Genomic DNA, 23890 nt, shown 5'->3' with positions numbered 1-23890 from the left:
GTGTGGGGAGCTATCTCTCTTTGCCTCCCCTCACTACATCTGCCTACAGGGCTGGGAGCCCCCACGTGAGTATTTCTTTTATTTTGGGGGTGGTGGTTAGGAAGGCAAGTGGTGTTTAGAACCAGCTGTGAGTGGCGTTGAGAGGCTCAGGGCTGAAAGGAGGTGGGTGGGGTCCTGTCTCTAGGCTCCCTCCGGGAAGCCTCCTGTCTGGGTTTCTTTTCTCTCTTTGGGCAGAGACTAAAGGGAGGGGTACCAGATGCCTCCGGTGGATGGGAGTGAGTATGGGAGGAGCAGGGGAGAGGGGCTTCTGTCGTAAAGAGGGTTGTGGTAGGGTAAGCTGGCTCCTTTCTGGCGTGCTGGGTTTATGTCAACACAGCCTTCAATCCCTGGGAGCTGTCCCGAGTGCTGAAAGGGACTCCGGGAGGATTTGTTCCTTGGGAACTGTCCAGGGTCCTGAAAGGGGCTGCCTTGGGGCCGATGATGGAAAGGCGATTGGACAGTGCTGAAGGCTCACTAGAAAAATTCTCCCAGGTAACCCACTTTCCAAGAACAGAATCCCTGATGGAAACGTAGATTTTGGGGTCCTTCCTCTGGCTTTAGGCCTCACAGTTATTCGTGGTACTTGAAAAAGGACTTCTCTTTCCCTGTTTTAGTTCCCCCTCCCCTTTCCAAAACCACCCTTCGTGTTGAGGTAGGGATGGAGGGTGATATTGTGACTGTGAGCTCTCTTCTCACATAGTTTTTAGTACAATGAGCTTGGGGTACTACCACCAGCCTTTCTCCTACTGGGTCCCAAAAGTTCGGGCTCCAGGCAGTTCTGGATTTGGAGAAGTTAGGTTTTGCTGGTTAGGCCTGGGTGGAGAGACTTGAAAGTTCAAGGTAATTTCATTGACTGTGTGGCATCCCCCTACCTACCATACTCTGGAATTTTGGACAGGATACAGTGAAATAGCCTGCAAGCCTGTCTTATGTTCTGCCCACCCCAAGCACAGCTCAGAGCAGCATTTGGGAGAGGCTTTTATTGGAAAGGAAGATTTCCAAGCAAAGGATTCGAGGAGTGGGTGGGGTTGTTCAATGCCATAGAGCAGAGAAGGAGGAGGCTACTGGAGATGGGGCAATGGGAAAAGAAGAAGAGCTGGCAGGGGGAAAAATTCAAATTGGGGGATAGGGTCTGGGTTTTGATTCTCAGTTCCCTCAGAAATCTTTTCCCCACCAACCTAGGGTCAGGGTCATCTCATTTTTTTGGGTACTTATACTGCCTTTGTAACTCTGAAGGGAATAGAGCAAGGAGTTATTTCTCCAGGCCCCTTCCCTTGTCATCCCAGGGGGACAAGAGCCAAATGTCAGGACATGCAGATGAGACTGTGGGGGAACAACAGGCAGGAAGGGTTGATGGCAGATTTGCCTCCCATCCTCAAGAGCACAATCAAATATTCAAATAGGATCCTTCTTGAGGGGAGAGGAAGGAGAGGGTTTCCTGACGATGCTGGGCAAAATTAGGTGTGGCAGGAATTTTAGGAAAAGAGAGTGGGTATCTAGGGACCCCAAACTGTACCAGTTCATGTCTTCCCAGATGTGACTGCTAGTTAATAAGGAACCCCTCACCCATCATGTTTTTGATGTAACTCAAGTTGATTCCTCCCATTCCCTAGCAGCTTGGGAGGAGCTGAGTTTTCCTGTGCTGTGGGTGCTGGGTGTGGGTGTAGGTGCCTGTTTGGGGAGGGGAGGTGTTTGTGCTCCACTCAGCTCCCTTGGTTACATAACAGCTTTGATAAGACTTTACTTTGGAGCTACTGCCACTGCCTGAAGCAGTCACCCCTCCACCCCCAGGTGCAATGCTGGGTGTCCACCCCCTTCTCCCTGGCCTCTTGGAGAGCCCTGCTATTCATGATCCAGTGTTCTAGTGGCAGCTTTCCTGCTGGGAGGTGTCTTCAGCTTGCCTCCTTGCTCCCTACCCAGCTCCTGTATTTTAAATACTTGCTGCCTTTGTTATATTGAGCTCAGGTTACCCCCTTTACATTTTTAGGCCTCCAGATCTACCATCTTCTTGTCAGGGCCTTTGGGCTGGGATAGGAGGGGTTCACTGAACATCATGAAGCTGCTTTCTAGGGAAGAAAAAAACAATCTTAGGAGGTTTTAGGGCTTAGAGATAATTTTCTTATTGTTTCTTTCTTTGCTCCAATAACTGTTTTGGAGCCTTGGAACAATGGACAATACTCAGAGGTATTGGTAGGAAGAACTCTGGCCTTGATATTTTCTCTTTGTTTCCCTTTTAGAATTAAAGACTTGTATATATAGGAGGTGGGGACTGCCTCTTTGGCATATTGTATTGATATTAGAAACAACTTTCTAAATGGAGAAGTGGGAGACTGTCAAGCGTAGAGAGCAAATGCAAACTTGTGATGCCCCTTGGAAAGAATATGGACTTCTGGCTTTGTGCACAGGATAGAAGCCAGAGGAGGGGTTGGGTATTTCTGCTATTCCAGTGCATGTGCAAGTGTATTTCTGTCTGTGTATGAGGATGCTCTGTAAATATGCACAAACATATTTATGTGTTTGTATATAACTTTGGACACATATACATCTATATATGTATTATGACTTATGTATGCATCCATGTATATATGTGACTGTGAAGGCAACTACTTAATTAAGCCTATGTGTGTGTGTGTATGGTGCTCACCCAGTGATGCATATATGTGAGTATAAGTGTGTATGTGAACATATATGTAGGAGTACATATATGGGAGTACAAATAGTCATAATAGCATATGAATATCTGTACATAAATTTAGTCTTACATATGAATAAATGTGGCAGAGAGAAAGAATGAGAAAGAGAGAAATTGATTTATTCTGACTAAACATTGAGGTTGTCCAAAAGTTGTTTCTCCACAAGCTTAAACTTGATCCACTCTGATGCCTGTGGTTCTTCTTCAGAAAGCAGGTTCCTTGAGGTCTCTCAAATTCTCATGTCATGGGGACCCAATTGTTACCCACCACCATTCCTATGAAGGGAGTTTGCTGCAAAGAAACTTACTGCCTTGGGGACAGTTGGGTAAGGGAGCCGAGACTAAGGCTGATTAGGTGCTTTGGAGCTCAGGGGTGTATGTGGGGAAAGAATTTGAGAGCTTGAGCAGTCACATTGCTACAGAGTCAAGACTCAAGCAGAACTAGTTGGGTTTAGTGGATGAAAGGGGGCAGGGATAGTAGGTAGGCCCAAGTGTATGCATAATCCTCACACATATGGGGCATGTGGCAATATGTGCATAATGTATATGTGTATATTACTTTTCTATGCCTTAATATGCAAATCTCAAGATAAATGTACTTTCTAACATGCACACACATAAAAAAATCTATGGGAATGATATCAACACAGGGGTTTGCCAACATGTACATATATACTAATGCACATATATTTTATATATGAACAGAGTATGCAGAAATATGTGGGCATATGCTAACACTGGCCTGATTGCAACACATGACTGCATCCATGAGCATCTCACTCACCTGGGTTAATAATAGCCTGTATCCATCACATGTGGCTCACCCAGTACATCCATTCATTCAACCAATGTTTCCTTTATGCCTGTGATGTGCCACATTCTGTGCTGGACACTGGGGATGGTTCTTGACTTCAGGTAACTTACAACCTAGAGAAGGTCAAAAACCTGGAACCAAGTAAGGAAAGTATTAAGGAAGGTAGGAGAACATAAGTGTTCATTAGGGGGAGTGGGGACCAAAGAGGGGTTGGTCAGTTCTGGAGTAGGGAAGGGAGGGGTTTGGCAAAGGATCTAGAGGAGAGGAGGCCTTCGAGCCAAGGCTTGATTGAACAGGCCTTGTGTTAAACAGGTGAGCAACTAACTGGAGGAAAAGGTGTTTCAGTGACAGGAAATGTCCCAACTGGTCTCCCCACTTCTACCCTTGCTAGCCCCTTCTCCATAGATTCTACCCCAAAGAGCAACCAGAGAAAGATGAGGCCATGCCTTTCCATTGGCTTTCCATCTCACTCGGAGTGAAATGCAAAGTGCCTTGTGGGGCCTGAATGGCTTAAGTGCTGTGTGTAAAAGCCCCCAGTGACCTCCCTGGTCTCAGGTGCTGTCCTTACACAGGCTTCCTTTTGGTTCCACAAAGATGCTGAGCACAGTCCCACCGTGAGGCCCTTGTAGTGGCTTTCCCCTCAGCCTGAAATGCTCTTCCCCCAGATACCCACATGACTCGCTCCCTTACCTCATTCAAGTTTTTGCTCAAAAGTCACTTTTTTGGAGAGGCCAAAGTCTATCTTAAATAGTCCCTTGTCATTCTATTCCCTCACCCCACTTTTTTTTTCTAGTTTTAGCACCTACCACCTCCATTATTTCACATATATGTTTATCATCTCTCTTCTTCCACCAGAACATCAACTCGATGAGAATGGAAGCTTCATTTGTTTTGTGTACTGTTGTATCCACTGTGTCCAGAGGAGTCCCTGGCTTAGAGTAGGCACTCAATACATAATTGTTAAATAAATACATTTGAGGTAGATCACACTGGTAGCCAGTGAGGAGACTGGATGGAGCTGGGCCAAGATGTGAAGCAGGGGGACCAGTTAGGGACCTATTGTAGTAGCTTTGGCGAGACCTTAGGATGAGAGTGGCCTGGTGTTGAACACTGGCAATGGAGGTGGACAAGAGCAAATGCGATGCATAACAACACACATGCATGCACACATGTACACAAGGTGCAAGTATATATTTCAGGCAGCCAGATCTGTCTTAGTCAGTAGGGGAAGGGTTAGGAAGACAGTAGAAGTGTCTTTATGTGTATATGTGGTATATATTTCACACATGACACCCTCTAGCTAAGCCCCCTCCAAGCCCCCCGCTGGCCACGTATACTTCCCCCTGTCAGCCAGGTGCAGAAGGCTGCCATAGTCAGGTCCTTCTGGTTCTATTCAGTTAATGATACACTTAGGGAACAGGGAGAGGTAGAGAGCAGGGTCCTGAACAATGGGAAGGGTCTTGGGAAGTCAGAGCCACAGAGGCTTACAGACATGTGGAGAGAGGCATGCAGACCCTGAGAACAGTGCTCAGAGTTAAGGGAGCTCAGGCCTGGCCCAGGCTTCCTGTGGCCAGACAGGGTGGGAGGCAGGACAGCATCCTCAGGCAGCATCTGCAGTTGAGCCCGCACCTCCTTTGCTCTTCTCTTCCTCTCCCTGCTCCACTCCGGCTCCTCTCTCCTCATGGGGTGGGTGCCTTGACTGACTATGGGCTTAGTAAGGAGTGAGTGTTCCTCCAGTCTGTGATGTGAATTCAAGTATGGGCGACACTCAGGGAAAGGGGCCCCAATTTCTAGAGGACAGGCTGGGGGTTTGGTGATAGGGCAGGAAGCTCTCTAAGACTCAACTTTGGCTGTTTTCCTCTCTCCCGGGAGAGCTTGGAGCATTGAGCTTGTGTTTCAGAAACGAGGAATTGAGTTTAGAATCAGCTGCTAGCATGAGGGGACTGAGACTTAGAACATGGGGAGTGCTGGGAGGAAGGTTGATAAGACATGAAGGTAGAAATGGGAGTTGAGAGTCAGCCCCTCCCCGCCATTCGCTGACCTCTGGGAGGAAAGAGGGGCGTCAAAACGTAAGATCCTTTTTGGGAGTTCCTTTCCCAGACCTCCAGCGCCTGGGTTGCCTCATTCCCAAGAGGCTGGCGCTAGAGCCCCTCGCAGGTTCTGGGGTATATGGGGGCCTTGTGCCAATCTCCTCTCTCACTGGACTAGGGGCGGGGGCGCTGCAGTCGCTCCCCTCCCACCTGGCTCTGAGCGTGGGGGTTGGGACTAAACAGCCGCCAGAGCCGCCCACCTGCCCGCAGTGTCATGGCAACGACTCTGCTCACGTGGACGATGAGGAAAGGGAGGAGAAGAGAGGAGAGAAGACATCACGACAGACGTGAGGGTGGGGGGGGCTCCTCAGTGTCCTGCGTGCGGGAGCCCCCACCCCTCCAGCTTGGCCTGGCCCTAGCTGCTTTCACTCCAGGACCCCCAAGGCATGGTGGGGCTTGTGCTCCAGTCCTAGCCTCAGAGTGTGCATGTCCTTGGGTGTCCTGAGTTTGATGACCTTGGCCTCCTGTGCTGGCGGCCCGCAGGGTTCTGGGGGAGATGGGGCTTTGACATGTGAAGAACTCTCCTTCTCTCCCCACCCTGCAAGTCCAGGACGGTGCCTGGGGCTGAGGGGATGAGAGCCCGACCTACTTCTCCATTTTCTCACTATTTTCAAAAGGAAAATGACCCACTTTTCAGCCAATCGGACTGGAGCCTGTTCCCAGGCTGATTGCCTTAGCCCCCCTGCCCGGGCCTCTACCCCATCCTCAGCCTATTAGCCACGTGCTGGACCCACTTCCTGAGGGAAGCAGGTGCACTTGTGCGGAGGGGTCCTTTTCTGCCATGTGTGCCAGCCTGGGAGGGGTCTGCTTGATTGGGATGGGGTGGGCTGGGGTCTGACTGATCCTACCCTTAGCTCCACTTTGGGCAGACCCTTTGATGGCCAAAGTCCTGGGCACTTTGGGTGTTACGTCCGCCATCTCCATACTCCCCCAGGACTCACCTTGTGGAGGGGCAGGTTGGGCTCTGGGTGGGGTGGAGGGACGGTGCTCCTCCTCTCACTCTGTATTAGTGGATAGTGGTGGGTGTCATCTCAACCTGCTCCGTTGTCACGTGGAAAAGGAGAGCCTGGGGGCACTGAAGACTCATGTCTGTCTGTCTGTGCCAAAGAACCCTCCTAGAGGTTTCTGTCTGTGCCTCTCTTTCCAAGCCCCTCCCCCCTCTCTAGTATATTGGTCTGGGCCTCAGAGCCCCCTCCCTCCCTCAGCTATATTGGCCTGGCTGGCTTGGGGGGTGATTAGGGATTTAATTATTTAGTTTCTCCAGCTCAGTAGATTAATTCCATCCATCACAGGCAGGCTGAGTCTTCTACCCCTCTCAGGGCTGCCTGGTCAATCCCAGAGGGAAGGAGAATCATTGCTCACCTGGGCCTAGTATGGATCGGGGAACAATGGATAAAGTTCTTGTTGGGGGAGGGTTTGGTGTATGCTGTTGAAGAGATGTGAGTGCTTGAGTGATGTGAAGTGAAAATGTTTATCTGGTGTATGGGTGGACATGCATGTAAGGTTCTATGTATGTGGACATGCATGTAAGGTTCTATGCCTGTGAACCTTCTGTGTACACAAGTATCAGTGTCCGTTGGATAAAAATGCACATGCATATGAACGCTGTAGGAACATCTGTGCACATTATGTGACGATGACTATGCATGTGGGAACAAACGCCATGTGAGTTGTATTGGATGACTCTGCATGGCTGTGTAATTGCCTCTGGATGAACACGTATGTCCAATTGTGAATAAGAAGTCTTGGGAATATGTATGCCCGAGGGTGAGGAAGGGATGGCAGAGGAGGAGGTTTCTGGAGGCTGAGTGATGAGTCAAAGTTCGCTGGGGGCCACCTGGCCCCGTTACACCAGTTTGGTCAGAGAGATACACTGCATTAGACCTGCCAGCACCTGGTCTCTTAGTGGTTGGGAGTGTTGGGTCTGGACTGAGACCCACATTCAAATTGCTCTTGGGAAATTTTCTTTACATTTCTAAGCCTCAATTTTCTCATCTGCAAAGTGGGAGTGATAGTGGTATCTAATGATAGTTGCAAAGACTACAGGAAAGAAGTATATCTAAAGCATTGAGCATAATGTTTGCTCACATGTAGCCATTCTGAGCCTTAGATGTCAGAGGTTGTCTGGTCTGAAATGTGTTCAGTTCCTGAATCCATCCTTTACCAGCCTCCAAGGTGGCCCTCCCACCTCTGATTGTATACCTCCCCGGACAGGACACTGCCAGCTCCTCAGGGAACCCACATCACCCCTGGACCGGCTCTGCCTGCTGAGGAGTTCTGTCTCAGCTGCAGCAAGTCATTTCCCTCCTGCCTTCCCCTGTTTCTCCCTTCTCCCTGTGCCCCAGCTTGGGGTTACTACTTCATGGCTCAATCACTGATCCTGAACTTACTGAGCACCTACTGTATGCCAGGTCTTATCCATACAGAGATAGATCAGGTAATAAGTATTTTCAAAGAGCTCGCAGCCTGCCAATATTTACTCTACTGTGTTGAGGTATGGGCCCCAAGATGAGGTAGCAATGGCTGTGCCCTGGGGTTGATGGGGAGGACACTCTTAGAGAAGCTTTTTTAGAACAGAGGCTACCTGAACTCATCAGAAGGCAAAGTTGGGAAGACAGGCTTTCCATATGGAAGTATCTCTCAGTTTGTGTTGCCTCCTCTCCCCATGCTGTCTCCCACTGTGGTTCTGACTACTGCTAAGCCCAGAGCCCAGAGATGAGAGCAGGGACTAAGATATCCTGGAGATGGGGGCAGGATCAGGCAGAGCTGAGGGGTAGAAGGTGCCACCACATGAAGCTGGCAGTCAGCCAACTAACTAGCTGTGAGGGGCTCAGTCCTGTGCTTGACTCCTCTATGAGAGAGGCCCAGAGGAGGAGACAGGCCCTGGTGTAGGCAGCCCCTGTCCCCGCTCACAGAGAGAGGGCTTACAGGACACTGTGGTAACCCAGGAGGCAATCCCTAAGCTCTGGACTCCATAGGGAAACCAGACATTTGGGCCAGAAGATAGGAAAGGCCATGGGCCTAGTCTAGATGAGAAGCTGCTACCCAATGGACCTTGACATTGACTTGGGATCCTACCTGTTACTCCCTGATGGCCCTGGCTGGCTCAGGTCTGGCAGCATCCCGGAAGCCAGGGCAGCACCATCCCAAATCTTATCAAATACCGTACACACAAATAGAAGGCACGAGGGCGCTCAAGTCAGGAGAAGCAAATATTTGGAGATATGTGTGCCAGTGGCCTTGGGTAGATCAGTTTCTTTACCCATTGCCACAACTTTTAGGAGGTAGGTGTTGTTATCTCTATTTTACAGATGTGAAGGTTGAGGTTAGGACAGGTTAAACAGATTGTTCATGGTCATGCAGATAAGCTGCAATATAATGGTTGGAGGCCGATGATTGTCTTTCCAACAAGGTTGCTAGGCCTTCTGTTCCAGATCCCTGGAGTTGCAAGAGGGACCCCAGCCCTGGCTGAAGAGGTCTGCAAATCAAGGGCCTCTCGTTCTCTCAGATGCCACTGTCTTTGGCCACCAGGGCTGCTGGGCTGTCTCTGGCCTGCTTGGTGTGTGTGTGTGGTGTGTGTGTATGTGTCGGGGCGGGGGCGGGGGGAGGTCTTCAAAAGGAGTCCAGGCAAACAGAAATCCAGGTTGGATTTCTAATACGGAATCCTCCAGGGACTCCCTGAAGCCTCTGGAGGAAAAGGAGTGGAGGTCCTTTCTATGGGCTGTTGAGCACAGGAGTAGAGTGGATGAGCACAGCAAGTGAAGACTTTCCTTCATGCAGTAGATATTTTTTGAGCATCTGTTAGTGCCAGGCATTGTTTTAGATACTGAGAACACTGCAGCACACAAGGCAGACACAGTCCCTCCCCTCCTGGGGCTTATATTCTGCTATAGGGAGACATACTATAAACATGTAATAGATAATGAAAATAATTGCAAAGAGCAGTAAGTGTTATGAAGGCAATGAAACAGGTGATGTAGAGCATATGTGGAGGATAGGGCTCGACTTTAGTGAGTGGTCAGGGAAGGCCTCTCTGAGCTGAGACCCAGAAGATGAGACAGACAAAGCCATGGGAGTATCTGGGGCAGAGCGTTCCAGCAGAGAGAACATCAAGTGCAAAGCCCCCTGAAGAGGGATTTTCAAAGAGATTACCGGTACAGTGGGTTAGTCACAGGCTGAGCACTGTCCAGTGGGTTCAGGAGATGGATTTAGATTGGGGTCTGCCTAAATATCTTGAGTGTTTTGGAGCAGTAAGTCGATTTTCTGTGAAATTCTTACCTTAACCCCCAGGAAGAATTGATCAAATAAGCTAATAAAGGTGTATGAAAAAGACTCTCAGCCTCCCTCCTTCTATTTTGTTTCTCCTTCCTTCTCCATTTTCTGGGGCAGTGAGAGTAGGAGAAGGAGGTTTCCCCTCCGGTCCTAAGGGCTGGGGTTGGGTGCAAGTCATATTGAGTCTTCAGCAACAGGGTTGGGTGAGGGGGTTGACAGAGGCTAGGGGCAAGGTCACCAGCCCAGCGACAGAGATCCTGCCAAAGGCAGCTGAGCAAAGCCAGTGTTGAAATGGTCAAGGGGGCTCAGGCAAAGCTGGATGCAGGAGGAAGTGGGGGGCTAAGGGAGGAGTGCTTCTCCACAGGCTCAGGAGTGTGGGCTACAGGTCAGAGGCTCTGTGTTAAGGCTTCCCAGTGCTACACCCTTCACAGTGGGCACACAGCCCCAGCCACCCAAAGTGCTGTTAGGACAGGGGTGGAGGGGGAGTGGAGGACTGGGCAGAGAAACTGAGACAGAATCCTGGCCGTTTTGATTAAGTCAACACAGGAAAAGGGGATGGCTAGGCAAAGCCTGAAACTTTGGGGTCCCAAGGGCACACACGGTGCATCCACAGGCATGGAAGAGCCCAGGCCTGCAGCAGCCAAATGAGTTCCAGGCCTCACCTGCTGTAAGTTCTGCTGTGTTGGAACTGGTATGGGGATGACCTCATAGGCTCCAGTGTGAAGGGACTAGATGGGCTGATCCCCAGCAAGGGAGCAACTGTACCCCTTTGCTGCCATCTGGACCATCATGTCCAGCTTACAGCTCTCTCTCCCAGACAGCCTTGTGAGGAAGGAGTGAGTCAGTTAATACTTGATGTTTGAAATCTTTATCTCTGCCCAAGGCATTGCTTTGTGTCAACCTCTGAAACACTGTCAGACACTCCTGGTGCCTGGGTGTGGATAATCTTGAGTAAGAACTGTTTTTCCTCAGCAGAATACCTTTGGTTTCAGATGGCTGCCCCACAGAGATTAAGTGACCTACCCAAGGACACACTCTAAACCAACGGAAGTCGTGAGAATGAAAGTGTATGTAATGAGCCCTACCTTTATTGCGCATTCAGCCTGACACAATGCTAAGGGATTTATATGCTTTACCTTGTTAAGCATCATATCATTAGTACCTTTCAGATGGCTCTATTATCATCCCCATTTTACAGATGAGAAAATAAGCTAAGGGAGTGAATCACTGGCCCAAGTACACAGAGCCAGTAAGTGAGGGCAAAGAGACGTGAACCCAGAGAGTCTTCACCAATAACTGCTTTGATCCAGAGAGTCTGAGAGTTGCCTAGGTCGCAAGAAAGGAAAGTCAACCGATCTGGCTGGACAGGGCCCTGGGGGAGAGGAAAACGCCCTGACTCCTTGCTTGCAGTCCTTTCCTTCCCTATTTTCCATTCTTTTTCTGAAAGGTAATTGCTTGGGGCAGTGACAACCTCCTGGTGAATTACACAGCTGGTTTCCCAGTGAGATTTGTAACAACAACCCCGCCAGCCTGGCAGCCCCCAGCAAGTTCCGGTTTAAGAAACTAATTGCTGGATTGTGTAGCTGGTGCTAAATTGGGTAATTTCTTGGTGACGGCATGTGTGCCACTGCTTCCATTCCCAGATAGATTTGAGCTGCATCAGAGAATTCATCACACACACCACTCTCCCAGACTCCTTCACTCCCCCCTTGCCAGCCACACAGGCAATTACAAAAGTGACCGCTTCCCTGGGTCCAGAGGTTCACCATGTGGGCAGCTCTCTGTGCCCTGGGATTACAGAAAGATGACTTGGAGCAGGAAAATGGAGAACATAACACCAGCACCCAGAGTTGTCACAGGGCTGCAGGGAGCTTCCTTTATTCTCTACTTCTCTGACCTCAGACTTGGAACAAACTCGGTACTCAGCACACAGGGGAAAAGGCTAAACCACACTCTAGTTAGCTACAGAGTATGTGGTATGTGTGAGGCTGTTTCATTTGTTTCCTCTTTAAAAAATTTCATTTTCATTACTGTGTTTACTTCGGAATGGCGTTGAATAAGTTTGGCTTCTCCGGGCTGGCATCACAGGCAGGAGGAAAGCTAAGGCACTAGAGTGAGGCCACACGGGGGTTGACTTCTGGCTCTGCCACAACTCTGTGACCGTAGGCAGGTCAGTTAGCCTCTTTAAGCCTCAGTTTCTTCCTCTGTACATTGGGAAGGGGGGTAATATCTATCCTTTGGGATAGTTGTGGGACTTAAATAAAATGTCATAAGCGAAAGGATCTTGTTCTTTGTAGGCTCACACTCGCTCAGGAAACACCTGTCGTTTGCCGAGCATTGTTCTAAAGGCTGGGGACAATGCAGTGGGTAAGATGGATGAAATTCCTGCACTTACATGGAGTTTACTTCCTAGCGGGAGAGACAGCCAGTCTCTGAGTCACTCAAATTGAGAATGGTAATGATTTAAGAGCTATCCAGGTCCACAGTGCCTTGAGAGCAAACAGCAGGGGGATCTGACCTAGTCAGGGAGGCCAGAGAAAGCTTCCCCCAGCAAGCAACAACTGGGCTGAGATCTGAAGGGTGTGTAGGAGTTAGCAAGGCAGGGGTGAGCAGGCAAAGCTTTCTGGACAGGGGCATCAGGCCCCGTGATGGGAGGGATCCTGGGACTGCAAAAAGACTGGCCTGGCTGGAGCAGAGGAAGTAAGGGGAACATGTTGTGAGAGGAGGTGGGAAAACTAGGAAGGGCCAGACCCTGCAGGCCTTGTTGCACAGGTTAAGGTGTTTTATCTTAAGAACATCAGTGAGTCAGTGAAGAGTTTTAAGCAGACAAGCGACATCATCAGATTTGTGTTTTCAAATGACCATTTGGATTTCATTAGGGTAAGAACAGAAGCAGGGAGAGCAGTTCGGAGCTTTTGCAGATGTCTAAGCAGGAGGTGATGTTTTTGAGGTGGTTGGATTAGTTAGCAGTGCTTTCTGCTGCAAATACAGAAAATCTGGCCAACAGTGATTTAAATACAGAGTCTATTTCTTACCACATTTAGGCCTGGAGGAAGGCAACTGCTTGTGTTAGTTCCATGGCTCACTGGCTCCAAGACTAGCATTTCTGCAATTCTCTAGGCTTTTCTCTCATGGTGGCAAGACAGCTGCCTTAGCTCCGGCATCATGGTTGTATTCAGGCTGAGAAGAAAGGTGGGGGTGGGGTGGGGAAAAGGATGGTATTAGCAAGCCTCACTGCTTTTTATCACAAAGATAAAAATCTTCCCTAAAAACCCTTACCCAATTTCTATGTATATATCGTTAGCCAAAAGTGCACGATGTGTCCTCTAGTTCCAAGGGAAGCTGGGAAAGGGGAAAGGAGGACAGCAATGAGTTTCAACTAGTCAGCTAACAATGATTTGGTGGATATGGAAATAAGTGGGCAGATCTGTCGTTAGGAAGCAAAATCCAGAGGACTTGGAGATGAATCAAATTGTTAGTCTCCTCTTGTTTTTCCTTCTTATTAATTATGTTTAGTACTAAGATGGTGTCAGGAGGAATGTGATCATAAAACACGATACAAAGGAGAAAGCCTGTATAATTAAATCAGTATCAATTAAATCTTTTCTTTAGTAAATCCATAAATTGGGTATCTTCTTCCCCCAGTAACTAGGATTTGATTGTCTTGCTTACTATTTGGACATTGGATATTTTGGAAATCCAAAATAAAGGCTTTTACATAGGGATTACACTGTATAATCTTTTAGAGTTTATAAAGTGGTTTCACATAGATAGTATAATTTGAGATTAAAAATGCTGGGAGAAGGTGAGCAGGTATCATTAGGCTTAAGAGGGTAGGTCACTTGGCTAGTGTCACACATCTTCTGGTCTCAGAGCTTGTGTCTTTTCCAGTAGACAGTGCTGCCCTATCAGACATGGATAAGGGAATTGGGGGTGGACTTTCTGGACAGGAGAAATTCCAGGGACCCATCTCCCCTGAGGCTAGAGCTGGGAGGATGTGGATTGATGCTAAGGAGACTGATCTTTGATAAGGTGTTGATGAGGGCTCAGTACCTTGACAGCAGCACCCATGTGGGATGGGAGTGAGGTGAGGGGGATTCTGGGAATGCCCCCTGCTGGGAAACTCAGTATCAGGCTCCAGCTTCATGTGACCACAAGCAAAGCAAATAAGATAACCTTGGTTTCTGTCAAAGTGGCCTTTCATGCTGTGAGTCTCAGACATAGGTCCTGGGGCAGAAAGGGGAGGACCATGCCATGGATGAAGGGCCAGGCTCTCCAAGCTTCTTTCTAAAGCAGGGAGATGCTGCCAGGTGCTTTGCAGATACTAGCTTACGAGACTGTCTTGGTCTAAAGTCACCTCTGCTTTCCCAGAGATGAGAAATGGAGGAGAATTGTCACCTAGAGCCAGGCAGTTGATATCTTTGAAGTCACCCAGTTTCCCTCCAGGCAAGAAAAAACAATGGCTTCTCCAGCCCAGGCCACAGGTTGGACTAGGGTTTGGGTGTGTCTCACCTTCTCCTTTATGGAAGATTCCCAGGAGACTCCACAGTCTTCTTCACTGTCTCATCCGTCGGGGTCAGGAAGTTCTTCCTGATGTTTGACTGCACCTTTTCCACTACTATTAATCATGCCCGCAAAGCTAGCTCTTCTTCCTGATATCCCCGTGTCTGATAATGGCATCATTAGTCTTCCAGTCACGGCTGTTGCAAATGTTAGAGTTGTCTTCCTTTCTGACTCTCTCTCTCCCACATCTTGACAGCATTTACCAAACCCTAAACGTCCTCTGAAACTCTCCTACCCCACCCCTCAGAATTCCTTCTTTGCCCACCTTTCCTGCCTTTGTGCCTCCTGTCTCCACCACTGGGAATTCTGTCTCCCCCACCTCCTTTGTTTGTGGAACACACAGCCATCTTGTCCCCATCTCAAACATACTCTTCTTTGGGAAGACTTCCTCAGTTTCCCTCTATTGCATCTGGTCTTGCTCTCATCTGAATTAGCCTAATGTCTTGGTACCTCTTTCTAACACAGTCATTTATTCATCTACTTAGTGAACATTTATGAAGGACCTGCTCTGGGAAAATCCCTGAGTTAGGTGCTGGAGATCCAGAGATAAATAGGATTTGGTTCCTGCCCTGCAGAAGACCACATTCTAGTTGGGGAGGCAGAAACTGAAGCAGACAATTTCAATGCAGTATGATAGCTACTTTCATGGGAAACCCAGGGTGTTATAAAAGCCCAATAGAGAGGCATAACCCAGAATAAGAGTACAGAAAGTCTTTGAGGGAAGGTGGGGCTCAATATGAGCAAGTGGGAAAGGGAAAGGGTTGGGGGAGGGAGGTGGATGAAAGGAGATTCTAGGAGGAGGGACCAGTTTGTGTAAAAATACAGGGACCTAAAATAACCCTATTATGTAAGAGGTTGTTCCCTGTTAGACTATAAGCCCCTCAATAACAGGGATCACACTTACAGCACCTCTATACACTTCTCATTCAGAGTCTTGTTTATGGTAGCTGCTGAACAAATTTTTGTGGAACAGAATCATATTTGAGGGCAATGAAAATGCAGTGGCTCAGCACCATGGACAGATCTCTAAGACACCTGCAGTTGGAGGTAGTCCAACCAGGAAGCTCATTTCCATGTATTTGCATAATGAAGCCCAACCTCATTTCCCTGGGGGTCCAAAGGCTCTGCATCATGGGGGATACAATCAATCCTGGTTTAGGGGGTTGGGAAGAAAACTGGTCAAGGCCAGGGGCTGGTTCTCTGAGGACTCTGGGAGGATCTTTCCCCTTTGCTCTCTTCACTATCCTTTTCTTTTCCATCAGGAGCCAGTGGTCCTGAGCCTTCTGAAGTTAGGATTCTGCCTGGTGGTGGCGATCCTGATACCAAGGATGGGACACTCAGGATGGTGAGTGATAGGAGAGTCTGGGAGATGGGATTAGATTGAGGTTCTAAAATCAGAGTAACTTGGGTTTGAATCTTGATTTAAAGTGACTCATCCACTTATTGGCTTTGTGACTGCACCTTCTGAGCTCATTTTTCTCATGGGTAAATGGGGATAATATATACACACAGGATTTCAGCGGGATTAGAGAATATTAGTTATGCGCAGTACCTGGTACACATAGCAAGTGCTTGGGAAATAGGAGATGGGCCGTGAGTAGGATCTGGAGGAAGCCTGAAACATGGTGGGTATTGGGAGGTGGTGGTGGGGAGCAAGGGAGGATGAGTCTTGAAGGGGCTGTTGTCTGGAGTCTTTGAGGCTGTTATCCCCTCCTAGTCAGCAGATGGCCCAGGAGCCTGGTCTGGGATGAGGGAGGGCGCCGTCTGCCAGCATCTCAGTCCCTGTTCCTCCTGCTGTCACCCCCTCCTGCCACAGCTCCTGTCCTGGCAGCTCTGGAGTCCTGATTGGAGGCAGTTCTTGCTGAGAGCTGACCTCTCTGTCCTGTAGCGTTGGCAAGCCTGGGATGGGGGCCAGGGACACTGCTTCCAATGTTTTCTCTCCATCACCTCTCTGCCCTGCAAGCCCACTGTTCCTGGGAAGGGGGACTCCTGGGTTCCAGCCCCAGTTTAGGGTTCAGATGCTGCCTTGCACATTCCTCCCAATTATAATTTCTCCTCCCTTCATGATTCCCCTCTAGTGGAATGGGGGCGGCAGGTGGGGGTGAAAGGCCAAAGGGGACATTTCATTGGAGAATAGTCGAAACCCGGAAGAGGAAAGGAATCATCTCAGGTTATTGCTTCCTACCTCAGTCCTGGTGAGGAGGGAGAATGAGCCTGCAGTCAGATGGAAGGAACAGTGTGTGGAAAGAAGGGGAGGGGTTTTCCTGCATAATCAAGCTGGATATATAGACTTGGGTCAGTGTTCCTTTTGGTTATTGCTGCTGGGAGCTGTGACCCTGAGGCCTGGCTCTTCACCGCAGTGCAAGAGGGTAGGGATGGGTCAGAGGTGTGGCTCTGGATCAATTTGCCTAAAGTCAGCTTATTAAAAGCCAGTTCACCTAATGACTGGTTTCTCTGAATATGTTGTACATCAGTTTGGGTATGCATTTATTTTTGATAACCCTGGGATTTAAAAAAACTCACTTGGCTGAGGGCATTTCCTCTTGTGAATAAGTATCAAATTTGCAGCACTTGACGAATGATGGTATTATTTTGTGCCCTTGTGAGTGTCTTTGTCTAGTATGACTCTTTTAAGGACTTTAAGCCCATTGGTGGAAAGACAGTACATTTAATCACCATATATTGATAGGCATTACCTAAAAGGATACCAGAATACCTAATAAAAGGTAGTTTTAGGTAAAGTGGCCTATTGTTCAATCTGAATCCCTTTTCTCCCTGTTTTCCCAGGAGGTTCCTGGGGCCTGGCCCCCAACACTATGAAGAGCCCTTGCTGAGGCCATGAGGGGTTACCATGGCGACCGAGGCAGCCATCCCCGCCCAGCCCGCTTTGCTGACCAGCAGCATATGGACGTGGGCCCAGCTGCCAGGGCCCCGTACCTGCTGGGCTCCGGGGAGGCCTTCTCCACCGAGCCCCGCTTCTGTGCCCCGAGAGCTGGCCTGGGACACCTTTCTCCCGAAGGGCCCCTGAGCCTGAGTGAGGGGCCATCGGTAGGCCCCGAGGTAGGGCCAGGGGGGACTGGAGTTGGGGGGGGTAGCAGCACCTTCCCCAGGATGTACCCCGGCCAGGGCCCCTTTGACACCTGTGAAGACTGTGTGGGCCACCCACAGGGCAAGGGTGCCCCCCGCCTGCCTCCCACACTCCTGGACCAGTTTGAAAAGCAGTTGCCAGTTCAGCAGGATGGCTTCCACACACTACCATACCAGCGAGGTCCGGCAGGCTCTGGGCCCGGGCCAGGGCCAGGGTCGGGCTCTGCCCCCGAGGCCCGCAGTGAGAGCCCCAGCCGCATCCGACATCTGGTTCACTCTGTGCAGAAGCTCTTTGCCAAGTCCCACTCTCTGGAGGCCCCAGGAAAGCGGGACTATAATGGGCCCAAGGCTGATGGAAGAGGTGGCTCTGGGGGAGACAGCTACTCTGGCCCAGGCTCTGGAGGACCCCACACCTCCCACCACCACCATCACCATCACCACCACCACCACCACCAGTCCCGGCATGGCAAGAGGAGCAAGAGCAAGGACCGCAAGGGGGATGGGCGGCACCCGGCCAAGGCTGCGGGCTGGTGGAGCTCGGATGACAACTTGGACAGTGATAGTGGCTTCCTGGCGGGTGGGCGGCCTCCTGGGGAGCCAGGTGGCCCCTTCTGCCTGGAGGCCCCAGATGGGTCCTACCGGGACTTGAGCTTCAAGGGGCGCTCGGGTGGGTCAGAAGGCCGCTGTCTTGCCTGCACTGGCATGTCCATGTCTCTGGATGGACAATCGGTCAAGCGAAGTGCCTGGCATACCATGATGGTTGGCCAGGGCCGGGATGGATACCCAGGGGCCGGGCCAGGCAAGGGGCTCCTGGGTCCAGAGGCCAAGGCCAAAACCAGGACTTATCACTATCTGCAGGTGAGGCTTTGGTGGGGGTGGGGAACAGGGTCATCAGCCCCCATGGTGTGGTCACCCGGTAAGCCATAGGAAGGGTCAGATGGGAGCTAGCTGTTGCCATGGTAGAGGGTGTGGATGCAGGGTGGTTCTGCCCTGCTTTATTCTGTAAGACCTTGAGCCCCCTATTGGACCTCAGTTTCCCCACTTGCACAATGAAAGGGCCCTCCTATTCCTATGCTGGGTTTCAGTGCCAGGAAAACTTCCCCTTGACTGGCTGTTTTGGACAAGCTGTGCTGGCCACTGTCTTGTGAGGCTGGAAGCAGAATGGGGTTGAGGGTGGGCCATGGACCAGACAGTGTGGTGCTTGCTGGCTCTAGCTTCCCTTGAGACTTGGGGTCAGCAGTTGGAGAGCAGCTCTCCTGCCCACCCCACCCACCCAGGCCTTCTCCAGACCTCTTTTCTTCTCAAATCTGGGTGGTCCAGCTATTGTTTGAGTATGAAGGTCAGTTCCAGAGCGTGCCTCTGCTGAGGTTTGTCATTCTGGGTATCTGTGGTAGGACACCCATGAGGCTGTGGAAGAGCCCTGGAGCCTGTTCTGTGGGTTTCCCTAGGCTGGGGGTCACACTGAAGTCTGAGCAAGGCCTCCTGGGATTCCATTGTGCAGCTGATAGCTGGCATGCTGTCTCTATCCTGACTCACCATGCCCATGGTCTCTGCAGAAGAGGCTAGAAGCTCTGCCTCCTCCTTTGGGAGCCTTCCTTCATCCATCCCACGTGTCCACTCTCCACCTTCTTACTGAGATGGGCTCAGGGGCTCACCTCACCATTACCCTTCTCTTCTCTGTCTCAGGCACCTCTCCCATACCCCCTGAAATGTTTTCTTGAGCCCTCTCATAGTTTTAGGAGGACAACTCAATACAAATTCTAGAAGTCCAGCAGATTTAGGGTTATCCCCCAAACCCATATTCCACATAGTTAATCCACAGTTGTTCATTCAGTGAGTATTTCCTGGGTGCTGTGGACACCAAGATGCAGACACAGATGCTGCTTGCAAGGAGCTCAGTTTAGAGGTGGGACAGGTAAGGAAGCAGATAGAATTCAGTGTGATAAGGCTGGGATAGGAGAGAGTGGTGGGCACCATGGGGGCAGACAGGAGGCATCTCACCTACCCTGGGGGGATGGTGGCCAGAGCAGCTTCTGGGAAGAATGTCGTGTGAACTGAATCTCAGTGCAGACGGGGATTAAGGATTAGAGCACCAGGAAGGAGCCACAGCATGTTCAAATGTGCAGGAATTGAGCTTGCATGTGTCTTTTGGGCGTCACTGGTTTTACTGGTAAGTCGTTCACACGTGAGGACTCTCCTGGTAGGGAACTCACAAAGCTCAAGGGAACAAGTGGGTCACAGTGGAAGCAGGAAGGGGTGGGAGGCCGAAGGGGAGGTTGGAGACTGCTAGGATTCAGGACTTCTGGGTTGGCCTTGGATTGCCCCCTCCCTGGATACAGAGGTTGTCTAAGCTGGCAGTCGAAGGGTCCAACAAAAATGGCTGAGGTGGGAGTACTGACCCTTCTGCCGTAACCGAGCCCTCGTCATTTCTCGAGCCTCGCTGCCACTCCGCTGCTCCCTGCTGCTACTCCAGGGCTGCCCTGACCTCCCTGGGGGCTTCCTTGTTAATATGCACCTCACAATGTCCTGCAGAGGAGCCAGGAGCTCCGCAGTGGCTATGGAGTGGGAAGCCTGCAGTGTGGTAGAGCATGCCCTGGCTGTCCCATCTGCTAGCCTGCCTCTCTCCGCCTGCCTGTGGCTCCTCTCTGTGCAGTACGGGGAAGGGGAATGATCCATCAGAGTCTGGGGTTCTAGGGCATCTTAAGCCTGGGAGGTCTGAACCCATTTGGGGGAGAACAAGGGGCTGTAGGGATTTTCCAGACAGCCTGGTGCCCCCCTGGCACAAAAGCAGGGGAAGCTGACCCAATCAGACGAGGTGTTGTAGGTCCCCAAACCTTTTATGGAGACTGCTCCTCTCACTGGACCCCAGCTCTCCCTCAGCCCTGTCCCTTCCTGTGGGTTCCTTCAGGGCACCCCATCCCATCCCTGGGTCCCTATGTGCACACTCGTCTCTGTCCCCTCACCTAGTCTCATCCCCAGAGTCTCTTTCCCTCTCCTAACCCCTGACCCCTCTCAGACCTCCAGTCCCACCCCAATTTAACTTTTTTTTAAAATAACAGGTGTTTTAAATCTTCCCTCCCTGCCCTGGCCCCTCCCCCACACCGTCATTTACAGTGTAAGCTAACCATCCTGGGCTCCCTCACTTTTCCATCAGCCCACTGATTGACTTATGTAGAGCCCCGGCCACCCTCATCCCCCTCCTTCTTGGCTCAGGAGATGCCAGGACCACCAACCCCAGGCTAATGCCTATAGCAGGGCTCAACCTACTTCTCCAGGGTCCTCTCCACCCCTGAACTGTCTGTACTCCTCCCTCCCATCTGAAGACTATTTTTACTAGCTCTCTTCCTCACCCTGAAAACATACCCAAGTTTCTCATCCTGAAAAAAAAAACTTTCCTCAAACCCATTCCCCCTTCCATCTCCTATCTTCCCTTCATAACCAAGTTCTTAGACCAGAGACCCCACTTCTTCCCTTCCTTTCACTCTCCCCTTTACTACAGTCTGACTTCCACACCCATCCTCTAAAATGTCCTGGCAGTGGTCTCTTGAGAGCCTTCTTTGAAAGGTACCCTTCAAAGCCAATACTAATAATAGTTAGCATTTATTGAGCACTTACTATGTGCTGGCACTCTATATTGGCACATTTATCCTTCCCACCAACCCTGGGGTGTAGGCATAATTATCATTATCGATTCACAGATGAGGAAACTGAGGCTTGGAGATTAGTCAGTTTTGCTCAAGTTCCCCTCATTAGCAAGTAATGGGGCCAGAATTTGAACATATATCTGTCTAACTCCTGAGCTTGAATTACTAAACTCTGAATGCACTTGACATTTGACATTATCAACTCCTTTTATTCTTGAAATGTCTCCTGCTTCCATGACATGTCATTCTCCCGACTTCCCTCCTACCCCTCGGCCCACTCCTTCTCAGGTGACCTCACAGGCTCCTCTTCCCTTCTTTGCAGTCCCTTTCTAAATGTCAGTAGATCCCTCCCCATCTCTTTCTTTTTTCTCCCCTGGGCTCTTTCATTCAGTCCAATGGATTCAGCTGCCGCCCATGACTCCCACATGTCTGCCTCCAGCCCAGATCTCTCCACTGAACTGCAGAACCAAGTATCTAACCACCTGCTCCACAGTCCTCTGCCAAACTGAAGATGCTCAACCCTGAGCCCACCACCTTCCCCCAAACCTGTTTCCCTGGAATCCTGTAGCTCAGTGAGCGACAGCACCATCCCCCAGGTCCTCAGCCAGCAGCCTCCCAGTCATCCTCCACTCTCCCCGCCCCCTCACCCCCCACATCTAATCAGGCTCACTGATGCTCCTTAACACCTCTCATTTCCATCTTCTCTTCCTCCTCATTGTCATTGTCTTAATTTAGGCCTCATCATCTCTTGCCTGGATAACAGCATCAGCCTCCTAATTGGTTTCTCTCCTGCCACTTGAGCCTTGCCCTCCTCCTGGTCCTCCACAATCCGTCCACTGTTTGGACTGTTGGGTCGCTCTTTCTGAGACACAAACCTGCTTAAAACCCTCTATGGCTCCTCACAGCAGAAAGGCAGGAGAGAAGATTTGGGGGTAGAAGCAGGTTATGAGGATGAAGGACAAGGAAAGGTGATAGGTGACTGAGATCAGGTGATACTTCACTGCTGGGGGTAGGTTGACAGGTCACTTTGGCCTCTGATCTTCAACCTTTTGGCACCTAGCATGTCATTGCCCACCCAGACTCTCTAGGTGGCCCTGAATCAAGTGGCAAAAGGTTTCTGCAGGGTGGTGAGGCATCTCCTGTAAGGGAGGGGATGGCCCGAGATGTGCCTCCTGCTCTGAGCCTGTAGGCTCCTGAGTGTGGCCAGCCCAGGTCTGGGTAGAGCACCTCTCACTGGCAGTGGGGGAAGAGGGTCCTGGCTTGCAGATTCAGCAGGGATGTGTCTGAGAGACAGAGGCCCCTGTCCCTGCAGGTGCCGCAAGATGATTGGGGGGGTTACCCAACCGGGGGCAAGGATGGGGAGATCCCCTGCCGCAGGATGCGGAGTGGCAGCTACATCAAAGCCATGGGGGATGAGGAGAGCGGAGACTCAGATGGCAGCCCCAAGACATCTCCCAAAGCAGTGGCTCGGCGCTTCACTTCCCGCCGCTCCTCCAGTGTGGACCAGGCCCGGATCAAGTAAGGACTGGGAGGGCCCAGGTCGGGTGGGCGGGCAGAGGGAGTGGGAAGCAGATACTGGGTCCCTGCAGAAGATGTGTGTAGAGTGAGTACCAGTCTGTTCCCTGCTTAAGGTTCAGCTGGGGAGTTGGGATAGCCTCTGCCCCTTTGGGAGAGTCCCCTTACCCAGGAGTCTTCTGTGGCATCTCTGTCTGGGGGTTTCTGAGGGACAGGACCTGCTCAGGGGCCCTGGTGCTCTTGTCCACCTCCCTTGCCTCCTCACTGACCCCCATTCTCAATCTGAAATTTTGACCTTTCCCAGCTGCTGCGTGCCACCCCGGATCCATCCCCGGAGCTCCATCCCTGGCTACAGCCGGTCCCTCACCACTGGACAGGTACGGAGAGGCCCAGCATGCCTGAAGGAAAGGGTGGGAAGGGGATTCAGTCTTGTGCTTGGTCTAGGCCTTAAAATCAAAGGTCTGGCCAGGCAGAAAGCATAGGTCTGATTCTGGGGAGCTAGAAAGCCTGCCTTGGGACTCCTGGGCCTGATTTGGATTGGGGAATCTAATCTCAGAGTCACATCCTTAAAAACCAAGTGTCCTCAAAGTGATGAGGGTGTAAGGGCAACCTTAGTTCTCTTGGGTTCCCCAGCCTGTCTTGGCCTGATTGCTCCCGGCCCTCCCGACCCAAAAGGCAGGATTGGTTGCACAGATGGGGCAGGCAGAGCTGCAGTCTCAGATAATCTGTCCCTGATTTCTTTCCCCACCGCCTGCACCTGTGGGACCACCCACAAGACATCTCTCACTGCCTCTGTTTTCCCATCTTTAAAATGACAGTGGTAGTGGTATTTATCTCACAGGGGTTTTGTGATCGTTCTGTGAGAAAATGTATGCAAACACAAGCTACCTGGCCCCAAATTCGTACTTCACCATTGTGAGTTCCGTATCTAAGTGTAGACTTCCCCTTAACGAAAGGGAAGCGGGCAGTTTAGTAATTAAATGCATGAGATGGGTTTGAATTCCAGCTCAGCTACTTACCAGCTGAGTGACCAGGGGCAAGTTACTAGACTTCTTGAGGCCTACTTTTCCTATTTAAAAATAGGCTTTGTAATAGTGTTCTTGGCACATAGCCAGCAGTCCATAAAGGTTGGCTATTTTTACTGTTTGCTGGGGGGAAAGCAATGCAAAAACCA

At 50.5% G+C, this 23890-nt stretch overlaps 1 protein-coding gene across 1 annotated transcript in view; it reads left to right on the top strand.

The window, feature by feature from the left end:
• Window positions 1-23890, top strand: part of DLGAP3 (DLG associated protein 3) — a 55214-nt gene that overhangs the window by 4065 nt on the left and 27259 nt on the right. The window contains exons 2-5 of the mRNA XM_053921566.1: window positions 15733-15815; window positions 17258-18415; window positions 22514-22719; window positions 23021-23093. Of these exons, the coding sequence (XP_053777541.1) occupies window positions 17309-18415; window positions 22514-22719; window positions 23021-23093 (1386 nt within the window). The 5' untranslated portion in view covers window positions 15733-15815; window positions 17258-17308. The remainder of the gene's footprint in view (window positions 1-15732; window positions 15816-17257; window positions 18416-22513; window positions 22720-23020; window positions 23094-23890) is intronic.

The sequence above is a fragment of the Desmodus rotundus genome, chromosome 3, assembly GCF_022682495.2.
Source record: "Desmodus rotundus isolate HL8 chromosome 3, HLdesRot8A.1, whole genome shotgun sequence".
Lineage (NCBI taxonomy): Eukaryota > Metazoa > Chordata > Mammalia > Chiroptera > Phyllostomidae > Desmodus > Desmodus rotundus.
The sequence above is the reverse complement of the archived record's forward strand: the minus strand, read 5'-3'. Positions and strand labels throughout refer to the sequence as shown.